The 13,973-nt window shown below is 50.7% G+C and overlaps 2 protein-coding genes across 5 annotated transcripts in view; one reads left to right on the forward strand and one right to left on the reverse strand.

Annotated features, from left to right (window-relative positions):
* NTAQ1 (N-terminal glutamine amidase 1) overlaps positions 1–3,875 on the reverse strand; it is a 56,343-nt gene extending 52,468 nt beyond the window's left edge. For 2 of the 3 annotated variants that reach the window (XR_011314130.1, XM_069731856.1), the window contains exons 1-2: positions 3,587–3,875; positions 3,407–3,506 (exon numbers count right to left, since the gene is read on the reverse strand). Coding sequence is in view for 2 of the 3 variants with exons in the window: in XM_069731856.1 (XP_069587957.1) it covers positions 3,407–3,506; positions 3,587–3,657 (171 nt within the window). In the remaining variant the exon portion in view is untranslated. The remainder of the gene's footprint in view (positions 1–3,406; positions 3,507–3,586) is intronic. The other variant, XM_069731855.1, reaches the window with a different exon arrangement.
* A 312-nt stretch (positions 3,876–4,187) lies between these two features.
* Positions 4,188–13,973, forward strand: part of ATAD2 (ATPase family AAA domain containing 2) — a 56,616-nt gene continuing 46,830 nt past the window's right edge. Inside the window, exon 1 of one of the 2 annotated variants that reach the window (XM_069731857.1) lies at positions 4,188–4,487. In XM_069731857.1, the coding sequence (XP_069587958.1) occupies positions 4,308–4,487 (180 nt within the window). In that variant the 5' untranslated portion in view covers positions 4,188–4,307. The remainder of the gene's footprint in view (positions 4,488–13,973) is intronic. The other variant, XM_069731858.1, reaches the window with a different exon arrangement.

Here is a 13,973-nt window from a genome sequence, read left to right on the forward strand (position 1 = left end):
AGTTATATTCCGGTACATACAGGCGGTATTACTATAGCAGTTATATTCCGGTACATACGGGCGGTATTAGTATAGCAGTTATATTCCGGTACATACAGGCGGTATTAGTATAGCAGTTATATTCCGGTACATACAGGCGGTATTACTATAGTATATTCCGGTACATACAGGCGCTATTAGTATAGCAGTTATATTCCGGTACATACAGGCGGTATTACTATAGTATATTCCGGTACATACAGGCGCTATTAGTATAGCAGTTATATTCCGGTACATACAGGCGCTATTAGTATAGCAGTTATATTCCGGTACATACAGGCGGTATTAGTATAGCAGTTATATTCCGGTACATACAGGCGGTATTACTATAGTATATTCCGGTACATACAGGCGCTATTAGTATAGCAGTTATATTCCGGTACATACGGGCGGTATTAGTATAGCAGTTATATTCCGGTACATACAGGCGGTATTAGTATAGCAGTTATATTCCGGTACATACAGGCGGTATTACTATAGTATATTCCGGTACATACAGGCGCTATTAGTATAGCAGTTATATTCCGGTACATACAGGCGGTATTAGTATAGCAGTTATATTCCGGTACATACAGGCGGTATTACTATAGTATATTCCGGTACATACAGGCGCTATTAGTATTGCAGTTATATCCCGGTACATACAGGCGGTATTACTATAGTATATTCCGGTACATACAGGCGGTATTAGTATATTCCAGTACATACAGGCGGTATTAGTATAGCAGTTATATTCCGGTACATACAGGCGCTATTAGTATAGCAGTTATATTCCGGTACATACAGGCGGTATTAGTATAGTATATTCCGGTACATACAGGCGGCATTAGTATAGCAGTTATATTCCGGTACATACAGGCGGTATTACTATAGTATATTCCGGTACATACAGGCGGTATTAGTATAGCAGTTATATTCCGGTACATACAGGCGGTATTAGTATAGCAGTTATATTCCGGTACATACAGGCGGTATTAGTATAGCAGTTATATTCCGGTACATACAGGCGGTATTAGTATAGCAGTTATATTCCGGTACATACAGGCGGTATTAGTATAGTATATTCCAGTACATACAGGCGGTATTAGTATAGCAGTTATATTCCGGTACATACAGGCGGTATTAGTATAGCAGTTATATTCCGGTACATACAGGCGGTATTAGTATAGTATATTCCAGTACATACAGGCGGTATTAGTATAGCAGTTATATTCCGGTACATACAGGCGGTATTAGTATAGCAGTTATATTCCGGTACATACAGGCGGTATTACTATAGCAGTTATATTCCGGTACATACAGGCGGTATTAGTATAGCAGTTATATTCCGGTACATACAGGCGGTATTAGTATAGCAGTTATATTCCGGTACATACAGGCGGTATTAGTATAGTATATTCCAGTACATACAGGCGGTATTAGTATAGCAGTTATATTCCGGTACATACAGGCGGTATTACTATAGCAGTTATATTCCGGTACATACAGGCGGTATTAGTATAGCAGTTATATTCCGGTACATACAGGCGGTATTAGTATAGCAGTTATATTCCGGTACATACAGGCGGTATTAGTATAGTATATTCCAGTACATACAGGCGGTATTAGTATAGCAGTTATATTCCGGTACATACAGGCGGTATTAGTATAGCAGTTATATTCCGGTACATACAGGCGGTATTAGTATAGTATATTCCAGTACATACAGGCGGTATTAGTATAGCAGTTATATTCCGGTACATACAGGCGGTATTAGTATAGCAGTTATATTCCGGTACATACAGGCGGTATTAGTATAGTATATTCCAGTACATACAGGCGGTATTAGTATAGCAGTTATATTCCGGTACATACAGGCGGTATTAGTATAGTATATTCCAGTACATACAGGCGGTATTAGTATAGCAGTTATATTCCGGTACATACAGGCGGTATTAGTATAGCAGTTATATTCCGGTACATACAGGCGGTATTACTATAGTATATTCCGGTACATACAGGCGGTATTAGTATAGTATATTCCAGTACATACAGGCGGTATTAGTATAGCAGTTATATTCCGGTACATACAGGCGGTATTAGTATAGTATATTCCGGACATACAGGCGGTATTAGTATAGTATATTCCGGACATACAGGCGGTATTAGTATAGTATATTCCGGACATACAGGCGGTATTAGTATAGTATATTCCGGTACATACAGGCGGTATTAGTATAGTATATTCCGGTACATACAGGCGGTATTACTATAGCAGTTATATTCCGGTACATACAGGCGGTATTAGTATAGTGTATTCCGGTACATACAGGCGGTATTAGTATAGTATATTCCAGTACATACAGGCGGTATTAGTATAGTATATTCCGGTACATACAGGCGGTATTACTATAGCAGTTATATTCCGGTACATACAGGCGGTATTAGTATAGTGTATTCCGGTACATACAGGCGGTATTAGTATAGCAGTTATATTCCGGTACATACAGGCGGTATTACTATAGTATATTCCAGTACATACAGGCGGTATTAGTATAGTATATTCCGGTACATACAGGCGGTATTACTATAGCAGTTATATTCCGGTACATACAGGCGGTATTAGTATAGCAGTTATATTCCGGTACATACAGGCGGTATTAGTATAGCAGTTATATTCCGGTACATACAGGCGGTATTACTATAGTATATTCCGGTACATACAGGCGGTATTAGTATAGCAGTTATATTCCGGTACATACAGGCGGTATTACTATAGTATATTCCAGTACATACAGGCGGTATTAGTATAGTATATTCCGGTACATACAGGCGGTATTACTATAGCAGTTATATTCCGGTACATACAGGCGGTATTAGTATAGCAGTTATATTCCGGTACATACAGGCGGTATTAGTATAGCAGTTATATTCCGGTACATACAGGCGGTATTACTATAGTATATTCCGGTACATACAGGCGGTATTAGTATAGCAGTTATATTCCGGTACATACAGGCGGTATTACTATAGTATATTCCAGTACATACAGGCGGTATTAGTATAGTATATTCCGGTACATACAGGCGGTATTACTATAGCAGTTATATTCCGGTACATACAGGCGGTATTAGTATAGCAGTTATATTCCGGTACATACAGGCGGTATTAGTATAGTATATTCCGGTACATACAGGCGGTATTAGTATAGTATATTCCGGTACATACAGGCGGTATTACTATAGCAGTTATATTCCGGTACATACAGGCGGTATTAGTATAGCAGTTATATTCCGGTACATACAGGCGGTATTAGTATAGCAGTTATATTCCGGTACATACAGGCGGTATTACTATAGTAGATACATTATTATGTCTCGGTTCTCACCATCCTATGGTCGTTGGACAGGAATACGGTGTAACACTCCGGCAGGGCCCCCGGTGTCCGCTCTCGGATGCTCTCGCACAGTTTCCACACGTTTTCTTCGCTGTGGGTAGAAGTAATGACACATTATTGTCGCCCCGGTGCCCGCTCTCCTGCCCGGCGCTGCCCGTGCTCCGGCCTTACCAGTAGCAGCTGGTGTAGCAGCAGTCCCTGCGGTCTGCCAGCACCGGGGGAGGGGAGGCCGCTGCCTGCATTGCTCACACCTGAGGGCGGGAGACGCACCGGGCGGTCACCGTCACATGGCTCCTGTCGCCCATACACCCGAGTAACATTTTCGCAGGAAGTCGTTTCCTTGGAAACCAGGAAGCGACGGAGATAAGCGCAGTCACGTGTTTATTTACCCTCTTTCCCGCCAACCCGTTGGTCAGCCTACCTAACTCGCTCCCTTTTATAAAACTACAAAATCCATGATTCCTTCTGTTCATTACTTTTCATTTGACTCATGGGAGTTGTAGTTCCGCAGCATAGTCCACAGTGAACCTAACTGCTAGTGGCGCTCGTTTTCACAAGAGGGGCGTGGCGTCATGAACCGTAACCAATCACATCGTCTTGTTACTTCCCGCGCTCAAACTCAACAGTAAGAATGATGTGCACATCCGCTTAGGATGTGTCGTAGCTGAAGGCATAAAGTTCATCCAAACGGACTGCACGTCGGATAAAACGTTGTTTATCGAGGGGGAACCGGATAGAAAATTATAGGTCGCGTTGGTAGGACGAGGTTTGGTGTCCTTTGGCCTGACATAGAGGGAAAGAGGCCCAGCGGCGGAAGGATCTACGTGCAGCGCCGCGGTTCGTGTGGGGAAAGTTTGTGGCGCCAGAATTTGGAAGTGTTCGAGGTGAGAAGATGGTGCAGCTCCGGAGCTCGTCCGCCGCCAAGGCCGCGCCTGCACCGGTGTATGCGGAGGACTCCCTGCTGGACTCCAGCTCCGAGTTCCTCAGCCTCGAGTCTGCGCGGGCGAAATATACCAGAGGCTCCCAGAGTGCCCGCGGCGACCCCGGCCCGAGCAAGACGGAGCGCCGTCCGGTGAGTACGGAGAGTGCTGCCCTCTAATCCGGCCCCGTGTGTGTGTGCGGAGAGTGCTGCCCCCTAATCCGGCCCCGTGTGTGTGTGTGTGTGTGTGTGTGGAGAGTGCTGCCCGCTAATCCGGCCCCGTGTGTGTGTGTGCGGAGAGTGCTGCCCCCTAATCCGGCCCCGTGTGTGTGTGGAGAGTGCTGCCCGCTAATCCGGCCCCGTGTGTGTGTGGAGAGTGCTGCCCCCTAATCCAGCCCCGTGTGTGTGTGGAGAGTGCTGCCCGCTAATCCGGCCCCGTGTGTGTGTGGAGAGTGCTGCCCGCTAATCCGGCCCCGTGTGTGTGTGGAGAGTGCTGCCCGCTAATCCGGCCCCGTGTGTGTGTGTGTGTGGAGAGTGCTGCCCGCTAATCCGGCCCCGTGTGTGTGTGTGGAGAGTGCTGCCCCCTAATCCGGCCCCGTGTGTGTGTGGAGAGTGCTGCCCCCTAATCCAGCCCCGTGTGTGTGTGGAGAGTGCTGCCCGCTAATCCGGCCCCGTGTGTGTGTGGAGAGTGCTGCCCGCTAATCCGGCCCCGTGTGTGTGTGTGTGGAGAGTGCTGCCCGCTAATCCGGCCCCGTGTGTGTGTGTGGAGAGTGCTGCCCCCTAATCCGGCCCCGTGTGTGTGTGTGTGTGTGTGTGTGTGGAGAGTGCTGCCCCCCTAATCCGGCCCCGTGTGTGTGCGGAGAGTGCTGCCCCCTAATCCGGCCCCGTGTGTGTGGAGAGTGCTGCCCGCTAATCCGGCCCCGTGTGTGTGGAGAGTGCTGCCCGCTAATCCGGCCCCGTGTGTGTGTGCGGAGAGTGCTGCCCCCTAATCCGGCCCCGTGTGTGTGTGGAGAGTGCTGCCCCCTAATCCGGCCCCGTGTGTGTGCGCGGAGAGTGCTGCCCCCTAATCCGGCCCCGTGTGTGTGTGGAGAGTGCTGCCCGCTAATCCGGCCCCGTGTGTGTGTGGAGAGTGCTGCCCCCTAATCCGGCCCCGTGTGTGTGTGGAGAGTGCTGCCCCCTAATCCGGCCCCGTGTGTGTGGAGAGTGCTGCCCGCTAATCCGGCCCCGTGTGTGTGTGCGGAGAGTGCTGCCCCCTAATCCGGCCCCGTGTGTGCGCGGAGAGTGCTGCCCCCTAATCCGGCCCCGTGTGTGTGTGGAGAGTGCTGCCCGCTAATCCGGCCCCGTGTGTGTGTGGAGAGTGCTGCCCCCTAATCCGGCCCCGTGTGTGTGTGGAGAGTGCTGCCCTCTAATCCGGCCCCGTGTGTGTGTGTGCGGAGAGTGCTGCCCCCTAATCCGGCCCCGTGTGTGTGGAGAGTGCTGCCCCCTAATCCGGCCCCGTGTGTGTGGAGAGTGCTGCCCCCTAATCCGGCCCCGTGTGTGCGCGGAGAGTGCTGCCCCCTAAGCCGGCACCGTGTGTGTGTGGAGAGTGCTGCCCGCTAATCCAGCCCCGTGTGTGTGTGGAGAGTGCTGCCCGCTAATCCGGCCCCGTGTGTGTGTGTGTGGAGAGTGCTGCCCGCTAATCCGGCCCCGTGTGTGTGTGTGTGTGGAGAGTGCTGCCCGCTAATCCGGCCCCGTGTGTGTGTGGAGAGTGCTGCCCGCTAATCCGGCCCCGTGTGTGTGCGGAGAGTGCTGCCCCCTAATCCGGCCCCGTGTGTGTGTGGAGAGTGCTGCCCCCTAATCCGGCCCCGTGTGTGTGTGGAGAGTGCTGCCCTCTAATCCGGCCCCGTGTGTGTGTGTGCGGAGAGTGCTGCCCCCTAATCCGGCCCCGTGTGTGTGGAGAGTGCTGCCCCCTAATCCGGCCCCGTGTGTGCGCGGAGAGTGCTGCCCCCTAAGCCGGCACCGTGTGTGTGTGTGTGCGGAGAGTGCTGCCCCCTAATCCGGCCCCGTGTGTGTGTGGAGAGTGCTGCCCCCTAATCCGGCCCCGTGTGTGTGTGGAGAGTGCTGCCCTCTAATCCGGCCCCGTGTGTGTGTGTGTGTGTGTGTGTGCGGAGAGTGCTGCCCCCTAATCCGGCCCCGTGTGTGTGTGGAGAGTGCTGCCCTCTAATCCGGCCCCGTGTGTGTGTGGAGAGTGCTGCCCCCTAATCCGGCCCCGTGTGTGTGGAGAGTGCTGCCCCCTAATCCGGCCCCGTGTGTGTGTGCGGAGAGTGCTGCCCCCTAATCCGGCCCCGTGTGTGTGTGCGGAGAGTGCTGCCCCCTAATCCGGCCCCGTGTGTGTGTGGAGAGTGCTGCCCCCTAATCCGGCCCCGTGTGTGTGTGGAGAGTGCTGCCCTCTAATCCGGCCCCGTGTGTGTGTGTGTGTGTGTGGAGAGTGCTGCCCCCTAATCCGGCCCCGTGTGTGTGGAGAGTGCTGCCCCCTAATCCGGCCCCGTGTGTGCGCGGAGAGTGCTGCCCCCTAAGCCGGCACCGTGTGTGTGTGTGCGGAGAGTGCTGCCCCCTAATCCGGCCCCGTGTGTGTGTGCGGAGAGTGCTGCCCCCTAATCCGGCCCCGTGTGTGTGTGGAGAGTGCTGCCCCCTAATCCGGCCCCGTGTGTGTGTGGAGAGTGCTGCCCCCTAATCCGGCCCCGTGTGTGTGTGGAGAGTGCTGCCCTCTAATCCGGCCCCGTGTGTGTGGAGAGTGCTGCCCCCTAATCCGGCCCCGTGTGTGTGTGGAGAGTGCTGCCCCCTAATCCGGCCCCGTGTGTGTGTGGAGAGTGCTGCCCGCTAATCCGGCCCCGTGTGTGTGTGCGGAGAGTGCTGCCCCCTAATCCGGCCCCGTGTGTGCTGCCCCCTAATCCGGCCCCGTGTGTGTGTGGAGAGTGCTGCCCCCTAATCCGGCCCCGTGTGTGTGTGGAGAGTGCTGCCCGCTAATCCGGCCCCGTGTGTGTGTGGAGAGTGCTGCCCGCTAATCCGGCCCCGTGTGTGTGGAGAGTGCTGCCCGCTAATCCGGCCCCGTGTGTGTGTGTGCGGAGAGTGCTGCCCCCTAATCCGGCACCGTGTGTGCGGAGAGTGCTGCCCCCTAATCCGGCCCCGTGTGTGTGTGGAGAGTGCTGCCCCCTAATCCGGCCCCGTGTGTGTGTGGAGAGTGCTGCCCGCTAATCCGGCCCCGTGTGTGTGTGGAGAGTGCTGCCCGCTAATCCGGCCCCGTGTGTGTATATATAGGGGACTGGTGGTGTCCTTTAAAGGGAACCTGTCACCCCGAAAATCGCGGGTGAGGTAAGCCCACCGGCATCAGGGGCTTATCTGCAGCATTCTGTAATACTGTAGATAAGCCCCCGATGTTACCTGAAAGAGGAGAAAAAGATGTTATATTATACTTACCCAGGGGCGGTCCCGCTGCTGGTCAGGTCAGATGGGCGTCTCTGGACCGCTGCGGCGCCTCCCATCTTCATTCCAAGACGTCCTCTTCTGATCTTCAGCCACGGCTCCGGCGCAGGCGTACTTTGTCTGCCCTGTTGAGGGCAGAACAAAGTACTGCAGTGTGCAGGCGCCGGAAAGGGTCAGAGAGGCCCTGCGCACTGCAGTACTTTGCTCTGCCCTCAACAGGGCAGAGCAAAGTACGCCTGCGCCGGAGCCGTGGCTGAAGATCAGAAGAGGACATCTTGGAATGAAGATGGGAGGCGCCGCAGCGGACCAGAGACACCCATCCGACCGGACCAGCAGCGGGACCGCCCCTGGGTGAGTACAATCTAACGTCTTTTTCTCCTCTTTCAGGTAACATCGGGGGCTTATCTACAGCATTACAGAATGCTGTAGATAAGCCCCTGATGCTGGTGGGCTTACCTCACCCGCGATTTTCGGGGTGACAGGTTCCCTTTAATCCGGCCGTGTGTATATAGGGGATTGGTGTAGCACAGCCCACGTAGTATATAGCAATGTGGGCACCATATCCCTGTTAAGAAAAAAAAAAAAGTTATACTTACCTTCCGGCGGCCCCCGGATCCATCCCAAGCGTTTAGCGATGCTCCTCGCGACACTCCGGTCCCAAGAATGCTTTGCGGCAATAACACGAGGTGATGTAGCGGTCTCGCTAACCACTACGTCCTTATCTCGCGAGACCGCGGGTCGTTGCCGCAATGTATTCTTGGGACCGGAGCGTCGCGAGGAGCAGGAAAGGCGCCGTAAGGTGAGAATATAATAATTTTTTATTTTTTTAAAATTATTTTTAACATTAGATCTTTTTACGATTGATGCTGCATAGGCAGCATCAATAGTGGAAAGTTGGTCACACAGGGTTAATAGCAGCGTTAACGGATTGCGTTATGCCACGGTTTAACACAGTCTAACGGACTGCTAAAACTATGGGGGCACTGACTGGAGGGGAGTAGGGAGGGGCGAATTCGCGGCCAGACTGTGCCCGCCGCTGATTAGTCGCAGCCAATCAGTGACACAGTATTTCCATAACAGACGGAAGTGACCCTTAGACGATTATATAGATGGATGTTTGGGGTCATTGTGCTGCTGGAAGACGCATGACCTAGGACGCAAACCCAGCTTTCTGTCACTGGGCACTACATTGCCACCTAAAATCTTTTGTTAATATTCAGATTCCATGATGCCTTGCAAGCAGTCAAGGCACCCACTTCCAGAGGTAGCAAAACATCATTGAACCTCCACCATATTTGACTGTAGGTACTGTTCTTTTCTTTGACGGATTCATTCCATCTTCAGTAAACAGAATGACGTGCTTTACTAAAAAACTCTATTTTGGTCTCATTTGTCCACAAGACTCTTTGCCAGAAGGATTTTGGCTTTCTCACGTACATATTGGCAAACTGCTTTCTAGCTTTATATCTGTGCCAGCAGTTTGGTCCTCCTGGGTTTCCTGCCATAGTTTTTCATTTTATTCACATGTTGACAGTTCGCGCTGACACTGATGCATCTTGAGCCTGCAGGATATCCTGAATTTCTTTGGAGTTTGATTGGGGCTACTTAGCCACTGTTCTGACTATCCAGTGTTGCAACCTTTCATCAATTTTTCTCTGCCATCTACATTCAGGGAGATTGGCTAGAGTGCTATCTAATATATAATTGCCTAGAATACTACTTCCTGCAATTTGTGCCAACTTCCGTGGCTTTGTCCGGAGCTAATGTCCGGAGATAAGTGACGTCAACAGTGTCCAGTGTCTGATTGGTTGCCGCCTGCTGCGAGCGACCAATCAGAAACGTGCCGTACTGTGACACACTCCGACCGCCATTTTGGTGTGATTTTTGAATTTTTACCTCACAGCAAGTTTCTACTGCGTGGAGGCGGGCCCAGTGACGTTGCTCTTCAAGCTCCTGCCGAATTTCGTCAAAAAAATGATAATACCATTTACCAAAACTATATATATTTAGTTGTGAAGTGGTTCAGTGACATTTTCACACCAATTTTGAACTTTTGTTTGGTGTTTTCTCCATATACTGCCTATTATTTTTGTTCTTTCTTACTATTATTTATTAATTGTATTATTCTTGCACACAGACACACAATGCAAAGATTTAGTCAACTTCTCCCCTTTTATTTGGTTTCAGGTGTGATTTTCATATTTCCCACACCTCTAAAGGTACCGTCACACTAGACGATATCGCTAGCGATCCGTGACGTTGCAGCGTCCTCGCTAGCGATATCGTCCAGTGTGACAGGCAGCAGCGATCAGGCCCCTGCTGTGCTGTCGCTGGTCGGGGAAGAAAGTCCAGAACTTTATTTCGTCGCTGGACTCCCCGTAGACATCGCTGAATCGGCGTGTGTGACACAGATTCAGCGATGTCTTCACTGGTAACCAGGGTAAACATCGGGTAACTAAGCGCAGGGCCGCTTAGTAACCCGAGTAACAGGTGAGTTTGAACGAGAACCACATGCTTGAAACTAAGTCGTTTACCCAAATTTGGAAAGTGCCAACAATTTTGTTCAGCCAATTTTTGAGATTGTGTTGTTCCAATATACACACAGGAAAAAAATGTGTAATTACAATAATTTTTAGGAGAAATACTTTCATTTTCTGGAACAATTTCAAGGGTGCCAACACATGTGGCTGGTGGTGCCCCCTGATCCGCGGCCCCCTTGTATACAAGGGAGAAGGACTGTTGGTCGGTGGATCCCTGGCCATGTTGACATAGAGGGAAGATTAGTGGTTGCTGCAAACACTTCTGCTGATCATCTGCCAATGTGTAATGTATATTGTGTGCATAGATTTGTCATGGGATCTTTAATGGAAGCATAGCTCTTGTCTGGTGTTTTTCATTTATCAGGCGATTCTGAACCTGGCGATAACAAATGTGTGAGGTTTAATTTTTTTTTTTTTTTGATTGATTTTGAATGGGGCGAAAGGGGGTGATTTAAACTATTTTATTTATTTTTTTTCACTTTTTTTAACTTTTGCCATGCTTCAATAGCCTCCGTATGAGGCTAGAAGCTGGCACAACTCGATCGGCTCACCTACATAGCAGCGATCACCAGATTGCTGCTATGCAGCAGAAATGCAGGCTTGCTACACAGGGTGGCGCCCATAGCTAGCCGGGATCAGTAACCATAGAGGTCTCAAGGACCTCTATGGTTACCATTCTGATGCATCGCTGACCCCCGATCATGTGATGGGGGTCAGCGATGCGCTCATTTCCGGCAGGAAGCACCGGTTAAATGCCGCTGTCAGCGTTTGACAGCGGCATTTACCGTATATACTAGAGTATAAGCCGACCCGAGTATAAGCCGACCCCCCCTAATTTTGCCACAAAAAACTGGGAAAACTTATTGACTCGAGTATAAGCCTAGGGTAGGAAATGCAGCAGCTACTGGTGAATTTCAAAAATAAAAATAGATGCTCCATACCGTTCATTATTGCCCCATAAGATGCTCCAGATAAAGCTGTGCCACATATAATGCTCCATACTGTTCATTATTGCCCCATAGATGTGCCATATAAAGCTGTGCCATATAGTGCTCTACACCATTCATTATTGCCCCATAGATGTGCCATATAAAGCTGTGCCATATAGTGCTCTGCACCGTTCATTATTGCCCCATAGATGTGCCATATAAAGCTGTGCCATATAGTGCTCTGCATTGTTCATTATTGCCCCGTAGATGTGCCATATAAAGCTGTGCCATATAGTGCTCTGCGCCGTTCATTATTGCCCCATAGATGTGCCATATAGTGCTCTGCACCGTTCATTATTGCCCCATAGCTGTGCCATATAGTGCTCTGCGCCGTTCATTATTGCCCCATAGCTGTGCCATACAGTGCTCTGCACCGTTCATTATTGCCCCATAGCTGCCATATAGTGCTTTGCGCCGTTCATTATTGCCCCATAGCTGTGCCATATAGTGCTCTGCGCCGTTCATTATTGCCCCATAGCTGTGCCATATAGTGCTCTGCGCCATTCAGTATTGCCCCATAGCTGTGCCATAGAAAGCTGTGCCGCCGCTGCTGCTGCAATAAAAAAAAAAGCCATACTCACCTCTCTTGCTTGCAGCTCCCAGGGTCCGGTCTCGGCGTCTCTCCGCACTGACTGATCAGGCAGAGGGCGCCGCGCACACTATATGCGTCATCGCGCCCTCTGACCTGCACAGTCAGAGCGGAGACGCCGGGAAGATGGAGCGGCGCCCGGCGTGTGGAACGGGAACAGGTGACTATGACATACTTACCTGCTCCTGGCGTCCCGCTCCCTCTGCCTGTCACACGGTCTTCGGTGCCGCAGCTTCTTCCTCTATCAGCGGTCACCGGCACCGCTGATTAGAGAAATGAATATGTGGCTCCACCCCTATGGGAGGTGGAGCGCGTATTCATTTCTCTAATGAGCGGTCCCACGTGACCGCTGAAGAGGAGAAGAACTGCAGTACCGAAGACCGTGTGACAGGCAGAGGGAGCGCCGGGACTAGGTGAGTATGCCTCAGCGCCCTCACCCGCCGCCCACCGTGACTCGAGTATAAGCCGAGAGGGGCACTTTCAGCCCAAAATTTTGGGCTGAAAATCTCGGCTTATACTCGAGTATATACGGTAACTAGTTAATAGCAGCGACCTGTGACGCCACGTAGGCGTCATGAAAGTCTGTGCCAATCCGACCTGTGACGCCTATGTGGCGTCATGGAGGGATCGCGTCCCTACAGATCGAATGAAAGGGTTAACTCCAATTTCACCCAATCTGCAGGGACAGGGGGAGTGGTACCTCAGCCCAGGGGAGGTGGCTACGATCGCTCTGATTGGCAGTTTCACTTTCAACAGCCAATCAGAGCGATTTGTAATATTTCACCTATGAAAATTGGTGAAATATTACAATCCAGCCATGGCCGATGCTGCAATATCATCGGCCATGGCTGGAAACCCTGATCTGCCCAAGGCCACCGATCTCCTCCCCAGTCCTCCGTCCTGTGCTCCGCTCCCGTTCGTCGTCCTGTCTGCTCCCCCGTCCTCCTGTCCGCTCACCACGTGCTCCGATCTCTCCCCCCCCCCTCATACTTACCGAGCCTCCCGGTGTCCGTCCGTCTTCTCCATGGGCGCCGCAATCTTCCATAATGGTGGGCGCATGCGCAGTAAATGAACCCCCCCCTTTATCACCCCCATAGGTAGGGACAATAATAAAATCTATATATATAATTGTCTAAGGGTTTTTCCGTCTGTCTGTCCTGGAAATCCCGCGTCTGATTGGTCGAGGCCTGGCGGCCTCGACCAATCAGCGACGATGATGTCATAATGGTTGCCATGGCAACGATGTCATAAAGGTTGCCTCGACCAATCAGCGACACGCACAGCGACGATGATGTCATAATTGTTGCCATCGCGACGATGTCATAAAGGTTGCCTCGACCAATCAGCGACGGGCACAGTCTGCCGCGAATTCTGGAATCATCATTGTCCATATACTACGGGGACATGCATATTCTAGAATACCCGATGCGTTAGAATCGGGCCACAATCTAGTAAAGAAAATAAATATATATATTTTTTTTCCACTAGGGTTAGGGTTAGAACTAGGGTTAGGGTTAGAATTAGACTATGTGCACATGGTGCGGATTTGGCTGTGGATCCGCAGCAGATTGGACGCTGTGGATTCGTAGCAGTTTTCCATCAAGGTTTACAGTTCCTTATAAACCTATGGAAAACCAAATCTGCTGTGCCCATGGTGCAGAAAATACCATGCTGAAACACTGCGTATTTTCCGCAGCATGTCAATTCTTTGTGCAGATTCCGCAGCGTTTTACACCTGTTCCTCAATAGGAATCCACAGGTGAAATCCACACAAAAAAACACTGGAAATCCGCAGGTAAAACGCAGTGCCTTTTACCTGCGGATATGGTGCCGAAAAATCTCACACGAAACCGCGTTATAAACTTCTGTAAAGCACTTGGGGGTCTAAAGTGGTCACCGCACATTTAGATTAGTTCCATGGGAGGTCTAGTTTCTAAAATGGGGTCACATGTGGGGGATCTCCAATGTTTAGGCACACAGGGGCTCTCCAAACGCAACATGGTGTCCGCTAACGATTGGAGCTAATTTTTCATTCAAAAGTCAAATGGCGCTCCTTCCC

The sequence above is a fragment of the Ranitomeya imitator genome, chromosome 6 (genome assembly GCF_032444005.1).
Source record: "Ranitomeya imitator isolate aRanImi1 chromosome 6, aRanImi1.pri, whole genome shotgun sequence".
Lineage (NCBI taxonomy): Eukaryota > Metazoa > Chordata > Amphibia > Anura > Dendrobatidae > Ranitomeya > Ranitomeya imitator.